This window comes from Chelonoidis abingdonii, chromosome 1 (genome assembly GCF_003597395.2).
Source record: "Chelonoidis abingdonii isolate Lonesome George chromosome 1, CheloAbing_2.0, whole genome shotgun sequence".
Taxonomy (NCBI): Eukaryota; Metazoa; Chordata; order Testudines; family Testudinidae; genus Chelonoidis; species Chelonoidis abingdonii.
Window position 1 is genome coordinate 174,608,004 of NC_133769.1, and position 19,394 is coordinate 174,627,397.

General features: G+C 42.1%; 1 protein-coding gene and 1 long non-coding RNA gene across 9 annotated transcripts in view; one reads left to right on the top strand and one right to left on the bottom strand.

The window, feature by feature from the left end:
- The window catches only part of ARL13B (ARF like GTPase 13B), a 92,348-nt gene extending 73,494 nt beyond the window's left edge, over positions 1-18,854 (top strand). For 2 of the 8 annotated variants that reach the window (XM_075072745.1, XM_075072786.1), the window contains 5 exons: positions 2,186-2,300; positions 6,161-6,392; positions 6,924-7,040; positions 8,251-8,319; positions 16,057-18,854. In XM_075072745.1, the coding sequence (XP_074928846.1) occupies positions 2,186-2,300; positions 6,161-6,392; positions 6,924-7,040; positions 8,251-8,319; positions 16,057-16,133 (610 nt within the window). In that variant the 3' untranslated portion in view covers positions 16,134-18,854. Of the gene's footprint in view, positions 1-2,185; positions 2,301-6,160; positions 6,393-6,923; positions 7,041-7,666; positions 7,756-8,250; positions 8,321-9,383; positions 9,427-16,056 lie in introns of those variants that run through there. The other 6 variants (XM_032795104.2, XM_032795106.2, XM_075072747.1 and 3 more) reach the window with 6 other exon arrangements.
- Positions 11,141-13,069, bottom strand: LOC142047825 (uncharacterized). The gene is made up of 2 exons (XR_012657088.1): positions 12,599-13,069; positions 11,141-11,490 (listed from the first exon to the last, which is right to left on the bottom strand). It is a non-coding gene; the product is annotated as an uncharacterized LOC142047825 (long non-coding RNA).
- Positions 18,855-19,394: the final 540 nt, after the last annotated feature.

Genomic DNA, 19,394 nt, shown 5'->3' on the forward strand with positions numbered 1-19,394 from the left:
GGCATCGGCTTTCTATCTCTGCCAGACGAATAGCCCCTACAATATAACACCAGCAATGTACAGGGCCTTCATCTCAATAAAGTGGGTGAGAACTTGTGGACGCACGTAATTGAACTTTAACCCTGGTGTAATATTGATTTATCTAATCAGCAATGCACATTAATTTAAGCTAAATCAGCATAAGCAAGACTTAAACTTGAATTAAATTGGTAGCATAAAACAGTGTTAAACAGACTTTTAGTAAACTGGTTAGTTTCTGGGTGACTGAGCCTTTGAACTTTGTTGACATTGCTTCTGTCTGGGAGAGGTAATGAGAACTGGGTTATGAGATAGAAATGTCTCAAATGGATGTCACTGGTTTCCACATTCTTTAGTTGACCCATGGCAACTGGTCATGTTTGTTTAACCTTGGAAGTAGTAATAGGAATGGCTCAGACTGAATTAGGCTAAAAGTTTTGAGGTTGGTAAACTTGAAGTGCCAGTGGCAGATGAGGCCTTCCTCCCAGCCTCGTAACTCTTGTTTATTTCTGACAGTAACAGTGGGTTCAGATTTAACAGTATCATGGAACTTTCCATTTTGGCTAATTTGCAATCAGATAAATCTCTGTCACTGCAGATATTTGTACGTTCCTAAGCGTCAGGTAAGAATTCTGTTCAATCGATACTTCAGTACTTTCCTGTTGATACTGCGATTCCATTACACAGTCTCCCCAAAGTTCTCATCTAAGTGCAGTCTTGCTTCAGAATGCCATCAGCCAGAGACATCTTATTCACATACAGTTTTAATCAGCACTATACCTGTTTTTGCAGGCATTGCAATTGGGTGTGCACTGTTCAGATGATCATAAATCGAAAGTAAACAAACAACCAAAGTGCCCGCATGCAAGGCTTTATTACGCCAGTTAGAATAACCATGAAAAGGACTTTTTGAATTGCATTGCTGTATACCAGTGCTGAGCTATCAGAAGGCATCCTCAGTTTAGTTTAGTATTTAGGAAATCCAAGGAAAAGCAGTACTAGCTAAATTGATAAGGAATTTAATGTAGTACAAGCCCACTTCTGCCAAAGCAGCTGCTCTAAATACAGAATGAACACCCCAATGTAACTGGCCAATACTTCATTCTTCCTGAACGCATGTCAAAGGCCAGGGAAATCAAAGTGGGCCCTGCAGAAAGATGCAGTAAAAAAATGGACAGATCTGCGGCTAAAGCACCAAAGGCAGGGATCAGAGGCTAGGACCGCGCTAAAGGTTTCTGAGCGCCCTAGGCGGAACGGCAATTCGCCGCCCCGCGCCTGGTCCTGCGGCTCCAGTGGAGCTGCCGCAGTGGTGCCCTGGTTGCGATGGTGCAACCGAGAGTCTGGCGCGAGAAACGCACGTCCACAGGCATGACTGCGGCAGCTCCATCCGAGCCGTGGAAACGCCGCAGAACCACCCGCAGGCACACAGGTAGCAGCTCCAATGGGAGCTGCGCTCCGCCCGCCTCACGCGCGCCCCACCCAGGGGACACCCGGGCTGCCCAGCTGCCACGGCGGGCACCCGAACCAGGGACACACCTGGGCTTGCCAGCTTGCCGCGGCGGCGCCCTGACCCAGGGGACACCCTGGGCTGCCAGCTGCTGCGGCGGTGCCCTGACCCAGGGGGCACCCTGGGCTGCCGGCTGCCGCGGCGGCGCCCTGACCCAGGGGCACCCTGGGCTGCCAGCTGCTGCCGGCAGCTCAGACTCCTTCTCTGTCCTAGCAGCAGGGCTGCTCAACCATTTAAAAAAAAATTGGGGGGCGCTTTTTGGCGCCCCCAAATCTCGGCGCTCTAGGCAACCGCCTAGTCTGCCTAAATGGTTGCACCGGCCCTGATCGGAGGACATTCTGGAGCCCTTATTCAGAACATCCTGCTAGCAGCCCTGTCTGTAGCTTGTAGAGGGGAATCTATCATCAGTAGCTCTGCTGATCATAACTGTGGCAGCATGTTGTAGCCTGGCCCCAGGCTATTTAGAGCTATTTTATTGAAAACTAACTCAATAAAATCAATCTTTCTTTTTTTAGGTTAGCTCAGAACTTTAGCATTTCTGACATTCTGTAAAAAGACAATCTAGCATGAGGTGGGGGACAAATTAGATGACCTAATAAGTGTTCTAATATTTCTGATTTTATTGCTTCAAGATTCTTCTGTTTTTTAACAAAAAAATAGAGAACAAAGGGAGAGAAAAGAAACTGAATTTGGAGGAAGAAGTATACCTAATGAGGTTGACTCTGAGCCAATTTCTAGCAACCCCTTCCAGCCAATATCTACTGTAATCACTGAGGTACGAGTATTTAAAATTGTCAATCATATTGGACCTACAGTTAACAGAGGTGTCTGAGCAATGATAAAAATCTAGGCTCTTGAGAGTTTTGTTTATATATAAAGTTGCAAACACATTGTGATAGCTTTCATCTTGAGAATCTTAGTTTCTATTTTGAATGTTCATGTCCATTCCATGTTACATGTGTGCATGCCACACGCACTGTTGCTGGAGATTTTTCCCTCAGTGGTATCCGTTGGGCCGGCTGTAGCACCCTCTGGAGCTGCGTGTTTATGCATCGATAAAAGAAGCACTGCCAGCCACATGCCCTCTCATTTCCTTCTTACCACTCCTGACGGTTGTTGGAATGACCCCTCTTGCTTCGGCAAGGCTTTTTTCTCAGTGGTTTTTGGACTCTAACTTCATTCTTGGTTATCATAGTTCAGTGTATATAGTTTTTGTAATTAGTGTTAGCGTAAATAAATAATTCCTGTCATCGAGGGACTCCTTCGCCCCAGGGGCTGGGCATGCCCTGGTGCCCAGGCTTCAAGCCTTGTACTCCTGTGGCAAACCTATGCCTGTGAGTGACCCACACTCCAGCTGCTTGAAGTGCTTGGGGGAGACTCACTTGAAAGACAAGTGCCAGATCTGTCAGGACTTCAGACCCTGCACTAAAAAAGACAGAGACATTAGGCTGAAGGCTATCCACATGGAAGCCACCCTCATGGATTCGGCACCGAACACATTGGTGTCAGCGCAAAGCACTCTGGCACCGAGCTCTTCCCAGCACCATTCACCATGTCCAGTGCCAAGGAAGAAGCAGAAAAAGCAGTGCACCAACAGTGTGTGCTCACCGGTGCAGAAAAAAGACAAGCAGAGAGAAGGCAGCACAGTGAGACCTGTGCCAGGTTACTCTTCCTCTCCCGGGCCTGCAATGGCACCATCAACTCCAACTAGAACATTGAGTCCAGTGCGGGACCCTCCGCTGGCAGCTGGAAGCCACCTTGGTATCAGTGGTCTGACCAATCCATAGACCCTGGAGGCTTTCCAAGCAGCTAGGGACCTACTTTCTCTCCCAGTTCCTGCAACTCCAGCAGGACATCTCTCAGTTCCAGTGACCGGAAGTAGGAAGGAACAAAGAGTGTCAGAATTCTTCCCAGTACTTGGCCCCTTTGCGCCCTCTAAGGGCAAGCCATCTCTGATCCTGGTGTCAAGATCACCTTATGTGCAGCCTAAAGCCCATCACCAGTACCCAGCCTATCTGCCACTGGACTTCGGTGCCAGTCCCTCTGCCGGCACCTGGCCAATGGGCCACTGGCCTGTGCCATGCCTTACTGGAATCCCTGAGGGTTTTTCCCATTACCAGGTCCTACTTCCCATCGCTCCTACTTGGTGGTTTCTAAGAGACAGGCTACCACTCCTTCCCAGTAGGCACCGTACCCCAACTCTGATACCGACCCCCTGTACCAGTGTTCAGGAGTTGGCTCAGGTGAACATAGTTGAGGAAGAGGAAGGAGCCCCTCTAGTGCAAGCCACCTCCTCATCCGCCCCACATGAGGCTGTCCCGAGACCCTGGGTGAGGGGAAAAATCTCGGGCACCAGTATATGCAGTGTGCACACACCTAACATAAAATGCACATGAGCAACACATCTCGGAGAACAACAGTTACGGAAAGTTAGTAACTGTTTTTTGTGTGCTTTGAAGTTGTATCAGTAATCTAAGGGCTTGGCTACACTTGCAAGTTGCAGCGCTGGTGAGGGGGTTACAGCGCTGCAACTTACTCGGTGTCCACACTTACAAATCTCAGCCAGCGCTGCAACTCCCTGGCTGCAGCGCTGGCTGTACTCCTGGTCTGCTACGGGTGTAGCAAAATCCAGCGCTGGTGATGCAGCGCTGCTCATCAGTGTGGACACTCACAGCGCTGTGATTGGCCTCCAGGGTATTAAGAGAGTATCCCAGAATTCCTGTCTACAACAAACGGAAGGTACTCCCCCGGAGCTACCAAACACAGCTACTCTTTGCTCCAGCGAGCAAGCTGAGCCGAGGCTTTGGAATGTTCACAGCTGTTGCTTTGAGGAGAACAAACAGCCATGGCAGGGGGAGGGAGTCCCTTAGAGAAGCTGCTATCTGGTCTGAAGCCTTTTTACATTTAAGAGTGATTGAGAGAGGGGTGGGGGAAATGGCAGAATTTGCAAGGCAGGGAGCTCACAGTGTCTGCTCCAAAATCTGCTCTCTCTGTCTCCCCGACGCCTCCCTGTCACACTCCAACCCCTCCGCCCCCGCTTTTGAACTTGCAAGGCAAGGAGCTGTCACAGTGTCTGCTCCAAAAATCCACACTCTCTGTCTCCCCCACGCTCCCTGTCACAACTCCACCCCCTCCGCCCCCGCTTTTGAACTTGCAAGGCAGGAGCTGTCACAGTGTCTGCTCCAAAAATCTGCTCTCTCTGTCTCCCCACGCTCCTGTCACACTCCACCCCACCCCCTTTTTGAAAAGCACATGCAGCCACTGAGGCTGGGATAGCTGCCCACAATGCACCACTCCCAACAGCGCTGCAAATGCTGCAAATGTGGCCACAGTGCAGCGCTGGTAGCTGTGAGTGTGGCCACACTGCAGCGCTGTTCCTACACAGCTGTACGACCGACCACAGCTGTAACTCCCAGCGCTGCACATTTCCAAGTGTAGCCATACCCTAACAATAAAGAAATAACTTAGTATCAGTTTAAGAAAAATGTTTTGATTGCCATGCAATTTACTACAGAATTTTCAGAATAAACTGTTGCAATGTTCAGAAGAAGCCATTTCGGTAACCCATTTAATTGGAATCAGCTTCATTCACTCCTTTTAATTTTTGTTGCAAAAGTGGCATTTTATTTTGGTTTTATGGGAGCTGTTTCAACCATGTGGCCAGTCATATAAGGTCCCCCTGTCTTACTTAACCATACAGACTTGCAGCATAATACAGTATTTTCAATTGGTTTAGAGCTCTTGAACTGGTGTGTTAGTTATGGAACATGAAAACTGTATAAATAAAGTTTTCTTCAGACCCTTCCTTTTAATTCAAATAGTCATCAGATTCATATTTAGTGTACCATATTTTTCTTTTGTTTGATTTAAGATATTGTGTTTATAGAAAAAACAGTGAGCTCCGATCAATGTAAATAGTCAAGACTTGGTCCTGCTCTCCAGGATGAGCATCTACACAGTCATATCCTATAAAGTCAGCTGTGTGCACAATGACACATTTCACAGGATCCTACAGTACTGCGCATCTGTGAGGAGTGGGGAGGAGGAGAGTGCTACAAGTGCTGCAGAGCTGCTCATTATGTGGAACTTGTGGAACAGATACTCTATCAAGTCTGCATTACATAATCAGTGTTCCACCAAGACAAAATGGTGATTTGCAAGGCATTTCAAAACTTGTGTGGTTTTCTAAACAAAATAAATGAATAGGAATTGAAGGAGTTGCTAAAAGTTTTTAATTCTCTTGCTAAGGGTATTGACACTGTTCGTACTTGTATCTTTTTCTCACATGGCATTTAAAAAAAGTAAAAAGAATGAAAACACATTTAGGCCCTGAAGCTGTATGCAGCCATTCCCCCCTAAACTGGTTACCACTGAGAAGTCTAAACATTACTTCTAGAGCTTTTAGTTGTTCATTTTTCTAGGTTAAATCTTGAGCAGCACCTTGTGAAACTTGGGGTTTTATTTCCTCTTTTGCACATTCTTGAAACTTGTTATTTATGCTACACATGAGAATTTTTTTTTTATATTTTTTTATCAGAGTCTACCCCCTTGTGTTTAGGAAGCTCTTCCTATCTTTTTAGAGCAGTCTCTGACACTCAATATTGTTAAAATGACATCTTGTACTACTTTTGCTAGAATGAAAAAAGAATTGAACAAGAGAAGAGGCAGAGGATGGAGATTGAAAAGGATGCCATTGTCTTGAAACCTAAAGCAGAGCAGGAACAAATGGACACACAGAGCCTGACCAGCAGCTGTAGCCAAAAAACAAATGATAATAGACTTATAGAAACATACAAATCTGCACTCGCACAGCAATTAGAGCATGAAGAAGAGGGTGATCAACAAACCTCAGAATGCCTTGATTCAGGTGATAACTCCAATTTGAATATAGCCACTTACTGTCATAACTGCCACTGTTATATTTAATTTGATTGACTTATTTTTCACCCATCTCTTCCCTGTGTCTGTATGACTTTGTACATGCCACATCACAGATAACCAAAGGATACAAATACACAATTATGTTACTGTACAGAGGAATGTCATAATTCAACCAAGAATTATTGTATTCATCAATCTTATCCAGTTACAAACGACCCATTTTTACCAGTACCGTCAAATACATAACACACTTTGCATTAATGTCAATGAGTTGTACTCACCTATCTAAAGACAAACATTGGGCCTTACATGCACTTACTCGACTATTTACAGTAATAAGGTTTAAAAGTCTGTTGTGTGGGTTATATATCACCTCAGGACTGCTGAATGAAAATACTTAGAGCAGTCCATCCCAACACTTATAGTCATCAAAAGGACACATCTGTACCATATTGTAGAGTTCATTCTTAACAGTAAATGTGTGGTCCATGAACTGTTTTCTTTCCATTTGGTGTAGATACCAGTAAAAAGAAAACAAAGAAACTGAAGTTAAAAAGGAGTCACAGGGTGGAACCAATCAGTGCAGAGGAAGCTGTTCCCAAAAATCCAACCCCACCTCCACCTCTTCCACCAGGTGAGTTAAATACCCTGTGGTGCTAAGTGTGCCACTTCATGAATGCTGGGCCCTTAAAAGACTTGGCTTTTTAAACACGCAGAGAAAAACAGTTTTCATACAGGATTACGCCATCATAGTTTGATTAGTTTCTTTTGAGAATTGCCCATGTAGATCCTCACTTGTACGAGGCTGTTGAGCACTGTCGTTATATCAGTAGGCTTTCCCTAAGTCTCTCAACTCACTAGGCAAGCTAACCTGCAGGATATATTTTCTCAGTTCCTAGTTAGGGCTTGGGAAAATTGACCAGCATGGCTGTAGAAGAGTAATATATAGCTATGCTTCAATAACTCCCCATTCAGATGTAATGTATTTGGTATAACTACATATATCAATAATAACCCTTTATAAATTGTTAATATTACTTAAATATAAAGTGTAACCATTCTGATTTCTTGCTCATCATACTGTGAGCTTCTTCAGTAGGAACAGCTGGAGAAAACACACAATCACTTGCTTTCCAGAAAGCCAAAAGAAGGCCCAGTGACATCCTTCCAAGAACGCTCATAATGTGCTGAGTAAGAAAAATCTGATTATTAATATGTAAAACTGCCAGTAGAAAACTTAATCTTTTGAACTCCTCACAGATCTTGGAAATCATGCACCTTGGTATAACTTGAACATTACTTCTATGGCAGGAAAAAAAAATACTGATGGTACCTACAGCAATTAACAGGCAGGTACAAAAATATTTCAGAGATGATTTAGATATCTTGTCTTACAAATAGCTAGTGTCCTGATTTTCAGGATGATCTGCTTGTCCTATCTGATTGAAGTACACTGTTCTTCCAGCTTTTTAATTGGTTAACTTTTTCAGTATCTCCATCTATTGATGGAATCTTTTACAGTGTATGGAGTTAATATTAGGTTGTAAGTATAAAGCTGGGGAAACAGAGAGAGTGTTTTGTCTGTTGCTTAACAAAAGTGCAAAAAATTTAAGTGCAGCTCTCTAAAATATTAAGATATTTTTCATCGTTGCTTTACATTATATTCTAAATTGTATTTTGTTTCCAGTGGATTCACTAATACACCATGTATAAAGTATTCCTCCCCCTGCCCCCTGATGCTTTCTTGTCTTCTGAGGAGAAAGATTCCCCCGCCCTCCCAGCTTTTCTTCAGAGCCAAATATTTTGACAGAGCTATGTTTTTTATTGTGTGTGTTTTTCTTTAGTTGGCTGGGGAACCCCCAACGTTAATAGACTTCGAAAACTTGAACCTCTTGGTGAGATACGTCATACTGGTAATTTTTTAAAAAAGAGCATTAGTCATTGTTCTCTTATACATTCATTCCATTCTTCACCTTTTTATTTCTTTAATACCTTCAACCAAAAACTAACCCTTTGCTTGTTAAAAGCATATTTTTGATTTTCAGTTCCTTTTTTTAATGTGTGTGTTTTCTTTATTTCCTTTCCCCCCAAAAGGAGTTCAAAGCAGCATGTGGTGTCATAAATCATTTGAGGATGTTTGTACAATAGCATGCACTTACCTATTATGATATGCCATATATACTGCAGTAACAGGGCCCATCCCTTAAAATTTCAAAATCAAACACTTCTTCTTTTTTTACTTCATCGTAGTTTAAAATGCTTTTAAAACTTAGAAGTAAATCAGATATACGTTTCAATTATCCATACATATTGGCAACATTCTGAATGTGAAGAACTTTAATTTGACAGTTCCAAAATATTTTAAAACAAAGAACTACATTTAATTTAAAAAAAATGTAACAAGTTATGAGCATCATCCATGTGTACTTTGGCATAGATCTGGATATATTTTATTGCCGGAATGAAAATTAAAGGCATCTGTACACCTTTGAATTACATAGCTGACACTGTAATAGAAAATATCCCTGTCAATGCTCCAAATGCTTGGAGGATTAAGTTGAATGACTTGTATTAAAATGTAGGAGATTCCTGGTTTTAACTTTTCCTCCTTGAGCTGAATTACTATTTCTCTTAATTCTAATAACAATTTAAATATCTATTTAAGGCAGAAATAATTTCAATATTGTTTGTTTGCATAAAACATCTCCTTTTACAGCAGACCCTGCAAGAGATGTTTTGTATATTGTCTGGTATTACAGCTTGCTCCCAATTCCATACAGAGGCTTTTATAGATATGTTGTTGTTTTTTTTACGTTAATGTTTTTTCAAATTCTGATCAAATGGATATAAGTGAAATGAGATTTTAAAAGAAAAAAATTACTTTCTACAGGAGACACTGTTACGTGCAATAAGAGAAGTATCTGTAGTTTATATTTATTAAATCTTAACCGTAAAACAATCTTACTCTTCTTTTAAGGAGTTTAAAGAGAAGAAAGAGTGAAAGAAAAGCCAGAAAAGAGGTAGGGAGGGAAGGGAAAGGGTCATACTCTTTGCTTAAATCTGATTTGCTCATAAGCGAGGCTTTCTGTTTTGTGGCTAGAGCACGGGACTGGAAATCAAGAAACCTAGGTTCTATTCCCAGCTCTGCCATTGGCTGTGTGTGACCTTGGACAAGTCACCTAACCTCTGTATTCCTCAGTTTTCCCATCTGTAAAATTGTGATACTTTGAGATCCTTGAAAGAAAGATGCTGTGAGATGAACTCCTATTGACTGCAGGTATCCACTGAAGACCATGGAAGTTTGGATCTAGCAAGCAAATGCAAAAACATTGTGTCAAGTATCAGAGGGGTAGCCATGTTAGTCTGGATCTGTAAAAAGCAACAAAGAGTCCTGTGGCACCTTATAGACTAACAGATGTATTGGAGCATAAGCTTTCGTGGGTAATGCATGTGTCTGACGAAGTCGGTATTCACCCATGAAAGCTTATGTTCCAGTACGTCTGTTAGTCTATAAGGTGCCAAAGGACTCCTGTTGCTTTTTGCAAAAACATTGTTTACCCTTGTTCTTCTCAGGGATTTATTTAATTAGCGCAAAATTTTCCCAGTAACTAACTCTGTGAAACAACTTTTTAAATCCTAGAGCTGTCCAATCCATTGTGTTTTTTGATTTCAGGTCCTTTTGTCCTCTGCTACATATAATATTTGCTGAAATTTACAAACTGAAGTTCTTCAAGTATGTTAGTGTGAATCCCACTTTAGGCATTCAGGTGCATGAGAGCACGTGTTTTTGATTAACAGTGTCTGTTGGGGCCACCATGCTCCTCCCCCCGTGCTGCCTCATGCTCCCATGCAAGGACATAAAGGGTAAAACAGCCATGACCATCCTTCAGTTCCTTCTTATTGCCCATGGCAGCAAGACGAAACCGGGTGAATGTGGTAGTCCCGGCTGGGTTGAGTGGAGGAGAACTTCCTCGTCCCCTGCACAGCATCGAGAGTTCCGTCAGACCCACCCCTAGATTTCTGCCCAGGCTGCAGGAAGCTCTGCAGTCTGTCCCTGCTTCCTGCACCCGTCGCTCCTCAGCTGCAAGGGGAGGGATCACTGTCCAGAACCCCCCATGCTGAGTCTCACTTCCCCTGCAGCTGGACCACTCGGCTAAGTCACCCGCACCTAGATCTCCACCCCACCAAGACCCAACTATGTGCACCTGGATCCCCACCTCACTGAGCCCCCAGCATCTGAACCCCCCACACTCAGACCCCCTGCCAAGTTCTATCCCCTGCTCCCAGACCTGCACTGCCACTGAGCTCCAACCGCCTTCACTGGACTCCCCCACAGAGTCCCATTACCCTTGCACCCAGAACCCCCCCAAAAAACCCCAGTGCGTCCAGATTCATCTCTGAGCTGCCCACACCCAAGTTGCCCCATACTGAACCCTCTTTGCCCACACCTGGATGGATCCTGCTGGGCTGAGCCTGCCTACCCACACCTCGTGCACCTGGCAAGGAGGGGCAGGGCCCTGGGGTGGTTCTGAGGCAGGCCTGGTGCTAGTGCTCTGTCAGGGTTGGGTGCAGCCTCACTACTGAGTCCATGTCCCGGGAGGTGGAGGGTGGAAGAGCTGCAGAATGAATTCCCACCTTCGTGCAATCAGTGGCCTGTCCTCCTCAGTGCCATGTTGGAGCCTCCACATTTATTTGACACATAGAATGTGCAGAATTTTGCAGAATTTTAAAATATTGTATGCAGAATTTTTATTTTTTGGTGCAGAATGCCCTCATTAGTAGTATCACAGGGTCCAATAGTGAAAGAATGGCAGGAAAGAAGATGATGCAAGAATTGGCCCTGGTTATGTTGACATTGACCAAGTCCTTCAGCGCCAGTCACCACTACATTCACACCAGAGTTGACAACCCCATCTTTGGCAGCGGTGCGTCTGGCTCAGACAATGTCATCATCGGAGCCAACACTGGTGCACCAACAGAGCGGTGAGACCAAAAGAAAATGGAGCTCAAACACAGTGCTGAGCATCAGGAGACACCATCCCATAGAGAGGAGAAGTGTCTTCTCTCCTCCAAGGTCAGAGTATCTGAGGAAGGAGCAAAATGCAGTAAACAAGCATCAACACTAGTGAAGGCACCAGCACCAACCACCCTGCCGATTATAAGCCCTATATATATAGTCTCTCAGAACTGTCGAGATCCCCTCTGGGGACATCATTTGTACCAGGGTAGTACCCAGCACCAGAATTGGATCTGAGCCCTTACTCCATGGCACTGTCATTTGAAGTGTCTTACTCTTCTTCACCATCACTGGTTTATACCTGCTCCATGGTGTTGAGCAGAGATGCTTCTCCTCTACTTTCTGAGAGCCAACCCTAGAGCTAGTACCAGAGATCCCTCTCTCAGGGCACTGCTGCAAAGGAGGTATGAGTGGCATTGGGCTGACAGCTGCAACGGGCCAGTATGTTGCCCTGGTCATGCTGGCCTGAATGGGAGCCACCATCTCAGGTTTCTCGCAGCAGATTTCCCTCTTGTACCTCCAGGAAGAAGAGGACAACAGGCTCCCATGTGACATCACTACCCAGACAACCATCATCAGAGGCGGAAAAGTCAAAACTCAACAAAGGCAAGCCCAAGAACAAACACCCCCAAAAACTGGACCTTTCTGGGTGCAAAGTCTACTCATCTGCCTGACTGCAACTCTGTGTGGCAAACTAAGAAGAGCAGTTTGCAAGATGTAATTTCCTCACGTGGGAAAGTTTGACCCCTTTCCTCTTAAATGTACCACAGGATGCTAAGAGGGAATTTAGAGAGATCATTAAAGAAGGCCAAACAGCTGCTAGAACAGCTCTATGGGCAGCCATAGCTGCCTCTGATATGGCCATAGTTGTGACCATGGCTCTTGACATCTGAAATACCAAAGGAGGTCCAAGACACCATATAGAATCCTCTATAGATGATCGAGGGAATGAGCTCTTCAGCAAAAGAATGGACAAAGCACTCCAGTCTTTGAAAAATTTAAGGGCCACTCTAGGGTCACTAGGAATTTATACTCTACCCCTCTAGGAAGCCCTACAAATATCAGCCTAAACAGAAAGACAGCAGGCTCACCCCTGTTTTTAGGGTAGACATCGAGTCTACGCACTGCAGAAACCGCTGCAATACTTGAGATCATCTGCCTCCTCCATCACCTACCTCATTCCCGCAGCTAAACAGCAGAATTGTCAGGAACCACATCAGAAATGATCAGGAGACAGCAGCCATCTTAAGAAGTCACACTGCCTGTTCCATCGGGCTTGGTCGGATATCGCTTCAGACAAGTGGGCGTTGCCCGTGGCTACCCCATTCATTTCCATATCCTCCTTCCACCTACTTCCCTTCCTCATCCCTCTTCAGTAAGTTTCTCAAAGTGCTATTACATACTTACGCATATATTAGAAAACCTACCCCCTGCCTGGGACCTCAGTACAGTCCTCCTGAGGCTCGTAGAGTTTCCATTTTATTCTCTCTCAGAATGCTCCTTGCATCACTTTGCTCTGAATACTGTCTTCCTAGTGGCTCTCACTTCAGCTAGACGAGTGAGGGAGCTTCAAGCACATATGGCAGATCCTATCCATTCAACATTCCATAGCGAAAAGGTGGCGCTGACACCCCCGCATGTCTGCCTCCCCACCCCACCCCCATAAGTTCGTTCCTTAGGTGAAATTCTGAGACCTCCTTAAGCAATCAATCAATATGCCAGTTTTCTTCCCAAAGCCACATTGAACTGTGAGAAAAGAAATCACATACACTAGAGGTATCCTGGAGTTTACTTTATTACATTTCCAGGACTGAGCTGTTCAGACTGTCACCCTGTCTATATCTAGTCACAGCCAAGGTTTCTAAAAGTCAGGCTATGTCACGGGTAATGAAGGATATCGCAGTGAAGCTGTGTTACCAGTTGGATGTTGTATCTCTCCCAACAAACTGCAAATAGTGCTAAACCCGAGCTTAAGCAACAGTCCACCACTTGCTTCACAAGTGTGCCAGTATCAGAGATCTGTACGGTAACAAGAAGTAACCTCTTTTGTCAAACAGTGTGCCTTGTAGTCAGCAGCTAGATCAGGTGGCAAGGTCGGGAGAGCAGTACTGCAGTCGCTGTTGAACTGATACAGTTGAAACTCCTTATCTCCACCATCCTGAGGGAAGACAGCTTGCCAGTCACCTGCAGTGTGATCCGCACTGACACAGACTCAAAGAAGAAAGGTTACTTAAAGGGAACTTGCAGTACCTGTCAGTTAAGATGTTGTAGTCAGTGTGGATCTCACAACCTGCCCTCCATCGCTGCTTTTCACAGTCTTGAGCTAGCCCAGGCTTTGAATTGCAATGGAACTAGGGAGAGTTGCAAGTGCTTCACCCTTTATGCCCTCTCATAAGACTACAAGGAGGCAACAGACACTGCTATTCAAATAATCCTATCTCGTGCACATGAGGCACATGCACACCTACAGTGGGATCCACACGAACTGCAATATCTCAAAGAACCACAACTACTGTAGGATGAGAAAATTCTTTTTGCAGGTGCTCCACCTTAGAGTAGTTTTACGGCCTTTTAGCCAAGAAAAAAGCCACTGAAGATAATTTGTTAAACTTCAAACACCATCTCCTACTGATGCAGAGTCATAACTTCGTAACATGTTTATTTTACCCAAGTGACTTGCAAAGAATACAGATATTTGGTAGGTCAATAAAGCAAGCACATCATTTGGGAATCTAAAGCCTCCATCCCCTTTAATGTGACTTCTGTGGCTTTAGTTTCTGTCTGTGCTCATGAAATACAACAAGTGCTCCCTTAGTATTCCTATTCGCTCTAGTGTGACTCTCTGTGTTAGTAAGAATAGGAGAGTAATTTGAAATATTTGTATTTAGCTTTTTTAAAATGTTGGACTATTTCTAGATGTGTAGTAGATGCATAGTACAGTGATGGCAATATAGAGATCTAAAAATCAGTACAGTGTAACATGCAGTACTCTGCAAGGCTCTGGTTATAGTGCTGTTTGAGTGTTATCAGAGAAATAAATTTTTCTTAGTACTGTTGACTTCTATAGTAACATACCATAAACATGATGATCAGTATATTTAAGATCTGAATCTTATCATTCTTCCATCATTATTTGTGGAGAGTTGTATGCAGGATGTTTAGGCAGAGCCAACAGGCAGTATAGCCAGTTATATGAAACTTTAATTGAGCAATTATTTTAACTAAAGATTGAAATTTTGCAAGCTAGGCAAGTGACTGTAGCACAACACTTGTAAATGAATGTCACGTTATTCTTGATGAAGGATATATTTGCATCAATTGTAAACTATTTCAGCTACAGGAGCTTAGATTGCCCTCTAAACCCAGTCTTCCTAAAATTCCTTTTTAGTTACTCAGTGAGAGGCAGACTATAACAGAAGCCTCTCAAAAGCTTTTATCTACCCTGTCAGGATTCAAAATGGTTTTGTCAATGTTGTGCTCCTGATTCTCTTCTCACACTACTGTAAAATGGGAGTAACTCAATGGTTTACATCAGTGTAAAACTAGTCTTCAGTAGCCGATCTTATCCTAAGTATTATGGGGAAAAATAAAACCCTGATCTTGCTAACATGTATACATGTACTTAAGGAGTAAGACCTGAATTTGCTTGCTTTTGTTAGTTCTAAACTCTAAAAACTATATAACCGTAAGTCATTACATTTATAGATAAAAATTCTTGTAAAGGCATATATTTTTAATGTGAATTGTAATATACAGTGTTGTGAGTTTAAAAAAAATCTGAACATTTGCAATGCAAGCTATAATTGGTTTAAGATTTACAGTTCCATTGTAATACTATTGAAATTGAGATTCAAAGGGTTCTAAAAGCTGCTTGTTCATTTTCCTGTTTTCCACCTGTTTCTTGTTACCAACCATTCTTGACACTTTATTTTATTTTTAATATTTTGCATGTACTGATTCGCATGCAAGTTTGTAAAAATAACAACTGTTTATGTAAGGCAGGATCTTTCCTCTGTTTTGTCATCTATCTATCTGTCTATCTACTGACTGCTGTAGTGTCAAAATTAAAGATTGGGGCCTAAATTTTCCAAAGTAATTCGTGATTTTGAATACCTTACTGTCTGCCTGCCCAACTTGAGACACCATTAGAACATTAAATTTTCAGAGAGTGGCCATTGAGTACTTTCTGAAAATCAGGCCCTGTTAAGATGTGTGAAGTCAGGTGTCCAAAATTGCTGGTCATTTTTGAAAAAATAGACCTAATTTTCTTTACTAGAATAGGTGTCCCTGTCCTTGATTTTGCAGTTGCATAATTGCTAGACTTAGTCAGTCCTGTATATGCCTGCAGTATTCAGCAGTGCTGTGTTTGCATGTTTTTCTAAATGGTTGATCCTACAAACACTCTTTATGGGGTATAGTTCTTAATAATGTGATTAACCCAATTTAAACCAATAGCACTATTAGTATTAGTAGATGCTACACAAGGTAGTAATTGTTTGCAGGATCTGGCCCTAAAATTGTGGTCTGCCTGATTTTTAAGGCAGGAAGAATTCAACAGAACTAATCTGTCCTTTTGAAAAAGATGTTGTAAATTCAATACTAACGTTTTTCTTCTGGTATGTTTCTTATGTAGATTTCTATGGAAAGCCGCTACCTCCATTGACTATACGGCAGAGACCTAACAGTGATACTCATGATATCATTTCTTAACCAGATCACATGCTACATTTTTAATTTTATCACAACAGTATATTAAACAATTTTCTTACTTAAAGAAAACTTGATACTGTTTTAAAAGTTGCTGTGAGATGAGACAGTAAGAACCCATCTTTTCTGCCATGAATTAATTCTACCAGACTTGATTGATGAGATTTTCTACTTGGCTTTTTAGTTACTGTTCACATTCTCACCAGCTCTTCTTCAGGGGTTAATAGGGAGACGGAGAACAGAAATGTTTGAGAGCACTTGCATACACATGGAATTTGGGATCAGGCTGGTACTGTTTGGTTTTATGTTGGGGTTTTCTTACCAGACTATATAGCTATAACCCTGAAGAAAAACACCTTCAAGACCAAATGCAATTGGATTGGGTGTGTACATCAAGACTGTCGTTCATATGTTGTGTAGTAATCCATATTTCTACAGCTAATAATTTTAAGGCATTTTGTAAGATGTGTGCATATTAGAGTGAATATAGAGAATTATACGCTACAAATGTTAACTATATTTTTATATTTTTTTCTAATATTTTATCTGGGAATTTGATTTAACATTAATGCCTGTTACTCACCATCAAAATGTTGTCTAGAAAGTGTTAGAAATTTGTTGATAGCTTTACCCATATGAATATATTGACTTTTATGTTTACTTTACAATAGCAATACATTTTGTTTGGGATTTATGTCACCAGTTATTCATATATTGCCCTTCTGACAGTCTCTGGGGTTTTTAAGATAAACAGATTTTGCACATAATTATGATACTTTAATGGACTATCTAAAAGTTTTCTTCTTATGCATCATTTTCTTTTGTTTTTTTAAATGGGGATTGATATGCATAGTAAATATATTTTCAAATATCTTAATTAGATAGTGTATTGTGTGCTATAAGATAAAATTGCAGACAATTGAAATGTTGAACTCATTTCAACTAAGAATTCTGGTGAAGAATCAGTTAACATACATGTCAGTTTAATGTGTTCTGTAAACACTAAAAATGTCATATTGAAAATGTAAAACCTGAGATTTTTAAGCCAATGTAATGAGGCCAATTCTAACCTTCTAAACAATATGCCTCTCTCATATTTATTTTTTTTAAAGGGAGTGGTATGTTGGAGGAGAGAATTGGATTTACAGTACTTTAGATGTTTTGATATAAGTTTGTATTCTATTACATTTGGGAGAATAATTTCTATACTATGTGTGTACGTATAATTTTACTACTTAGCTGCTGGTAATTGGAAGAACTTCCCTGCAATGTTATAGTGAGGTTGAAAGCATTTGTGGAAAAAGCATAGGTCCTAAATGAAAGGTTTTTGGAATAGGCAGGCAATGGTGACTTTCTATTACACTACCAGCTTCCCGTCATCTCATACTAGCAAAAGACACTAGGCAGTGCTAATGCAGTGAAATATGTTCATCAGCTACCTTAAAATTTGAAAGCATTGCATAAGGTTTTAGCCACATGACTCTTGTTAAAGTCAATGGGAGTGATACAACTAAAACCTCACATAATTCTTTTGAAATATAGCTCTTATTTAATGGCTTAAAACATTAGTTTGTTTTAACTAAAGCAAAACAGTCACTAGCATTAAGGGTGTTGTATTGCATTAGGAAGAGAGAGTACTCAAATTCAATGAGTAACGGTATGTATAAAGCCATTTGAATGTGACTGGAAAGAGCGGGAGAATACTTCCCTGGTAGTGGGGCCGGCGCTTTCATTTAGGCAACTTAGGCAGTCACCTAGGGCGCCAGCATTATTGGGGGGGGGGGGGGGATTTAGCCGGGAGGGCAGCAGGCGGCTCCGGTGGAACTGCTGCAGTCGTACCTGCGGAGGGTCTACTGGTCCCGCAGCTCTGGTGGACTTGCCGCAGGCATTTCTGCAGACCGTCTGCTGGTCCCGCGGCTCCAGTGCACCTGCCGCAGGCATTTCTGCGGATGGTCCGCTGGTCCCGCGGCTCTGGTGGACCTGCCACAGGCATTTGTGCGGACGGTCCGCTAGTCCCGCGGCTCCGGTGGACCACCTGCGGCAGCTCCACCGGAGCTGCGAGACCCGCGCGCGGGGCAGCGAAATGGCCTGGTGCCTAGGGCGCCAGAAATCCTGGCGCCGGTCCTGCCTGGTAGTGGTAACAGGGTATGATATCGTAACAGGGTTCTGTTTAAATAAATAATGATACCATTGTGATGTAGTTTGACTTGCTTTCAATAAACGTGTCTTAATATTTAGCATTCTTTCCTAAAAAGTTTACACTCATGATCCCATGAATCTTACCATTTTTAGCTCCCTTGTCATAAACGTTCCTTTGGCTTGAAGGGTCTATGTATTGTAGTCTGACACTTTTTTCAGTTTCATATTGACGGTTGAGGTTTTTTCTTTTTTACCCATATGCAAAACAAATTAAATTAATGGAAGTCTTTGTTTCTCTTTTTAAAGTACAACTAAAAAGAAAGCTGGCATGGAAACTAAATAAGAAACTGAAACTTAAAACAATGATATTTCTCACATTCAAAATTTGTTTCTACTGTTAAAATAAATGTATATTGTTATGAGACCAAATTACTAGAAATATTTTTCAGACAGTTTTATATATGAAAGCGTACTGTAATTGACTGCATTGTTTTTCTCATTATTTTATACTACATCAGCGTTTTATTTGTTGAAGGTCACATTTCCTGAGGACTTGTGTGTATAGAATAAAACTAATGTACAGCATCTAAGTGTTTTCTTCATTACATATTAAATACTTTTAGAGGGCAAGTACAGAAGAACTTCATGAATTCTCATTAATGACTGGGAACCATTTTTCAATTTGAATAGCTAAATACCATGAATTAGTGAGAGAGTGAACAAATTTTTTAAAAAAAGGCAGCCCAACAAGTACTTCGTGTATTTTGATAATTATAGATTAGTATTTATATTTGTAGTATATTATAAAAAATTACTATTTTAAATGTCTTCTTGAGGCCTCACTACTGCACTTAATTATTAATCTTTAAGACGATAGGCAGTACTACCAGTTTTGAGCAAAATATAAAATTGAGCTACTGAGGTTCTGCGGTATTTGTCTTAAATTTTGTGTTTGAGATTTTATCCTTTTGCATTTATCAGTGTATTCAACTCTTAAGAGTACTTGCTCTTAAATACATGGATGATTCACACATGCAACTGTCGCTATCTGTGTAACATTTTAACTTGTTTATGGGACATGAGAAAAGGTAGGTGAGAGAAGACCTCCACAAAGCTTCATAACAT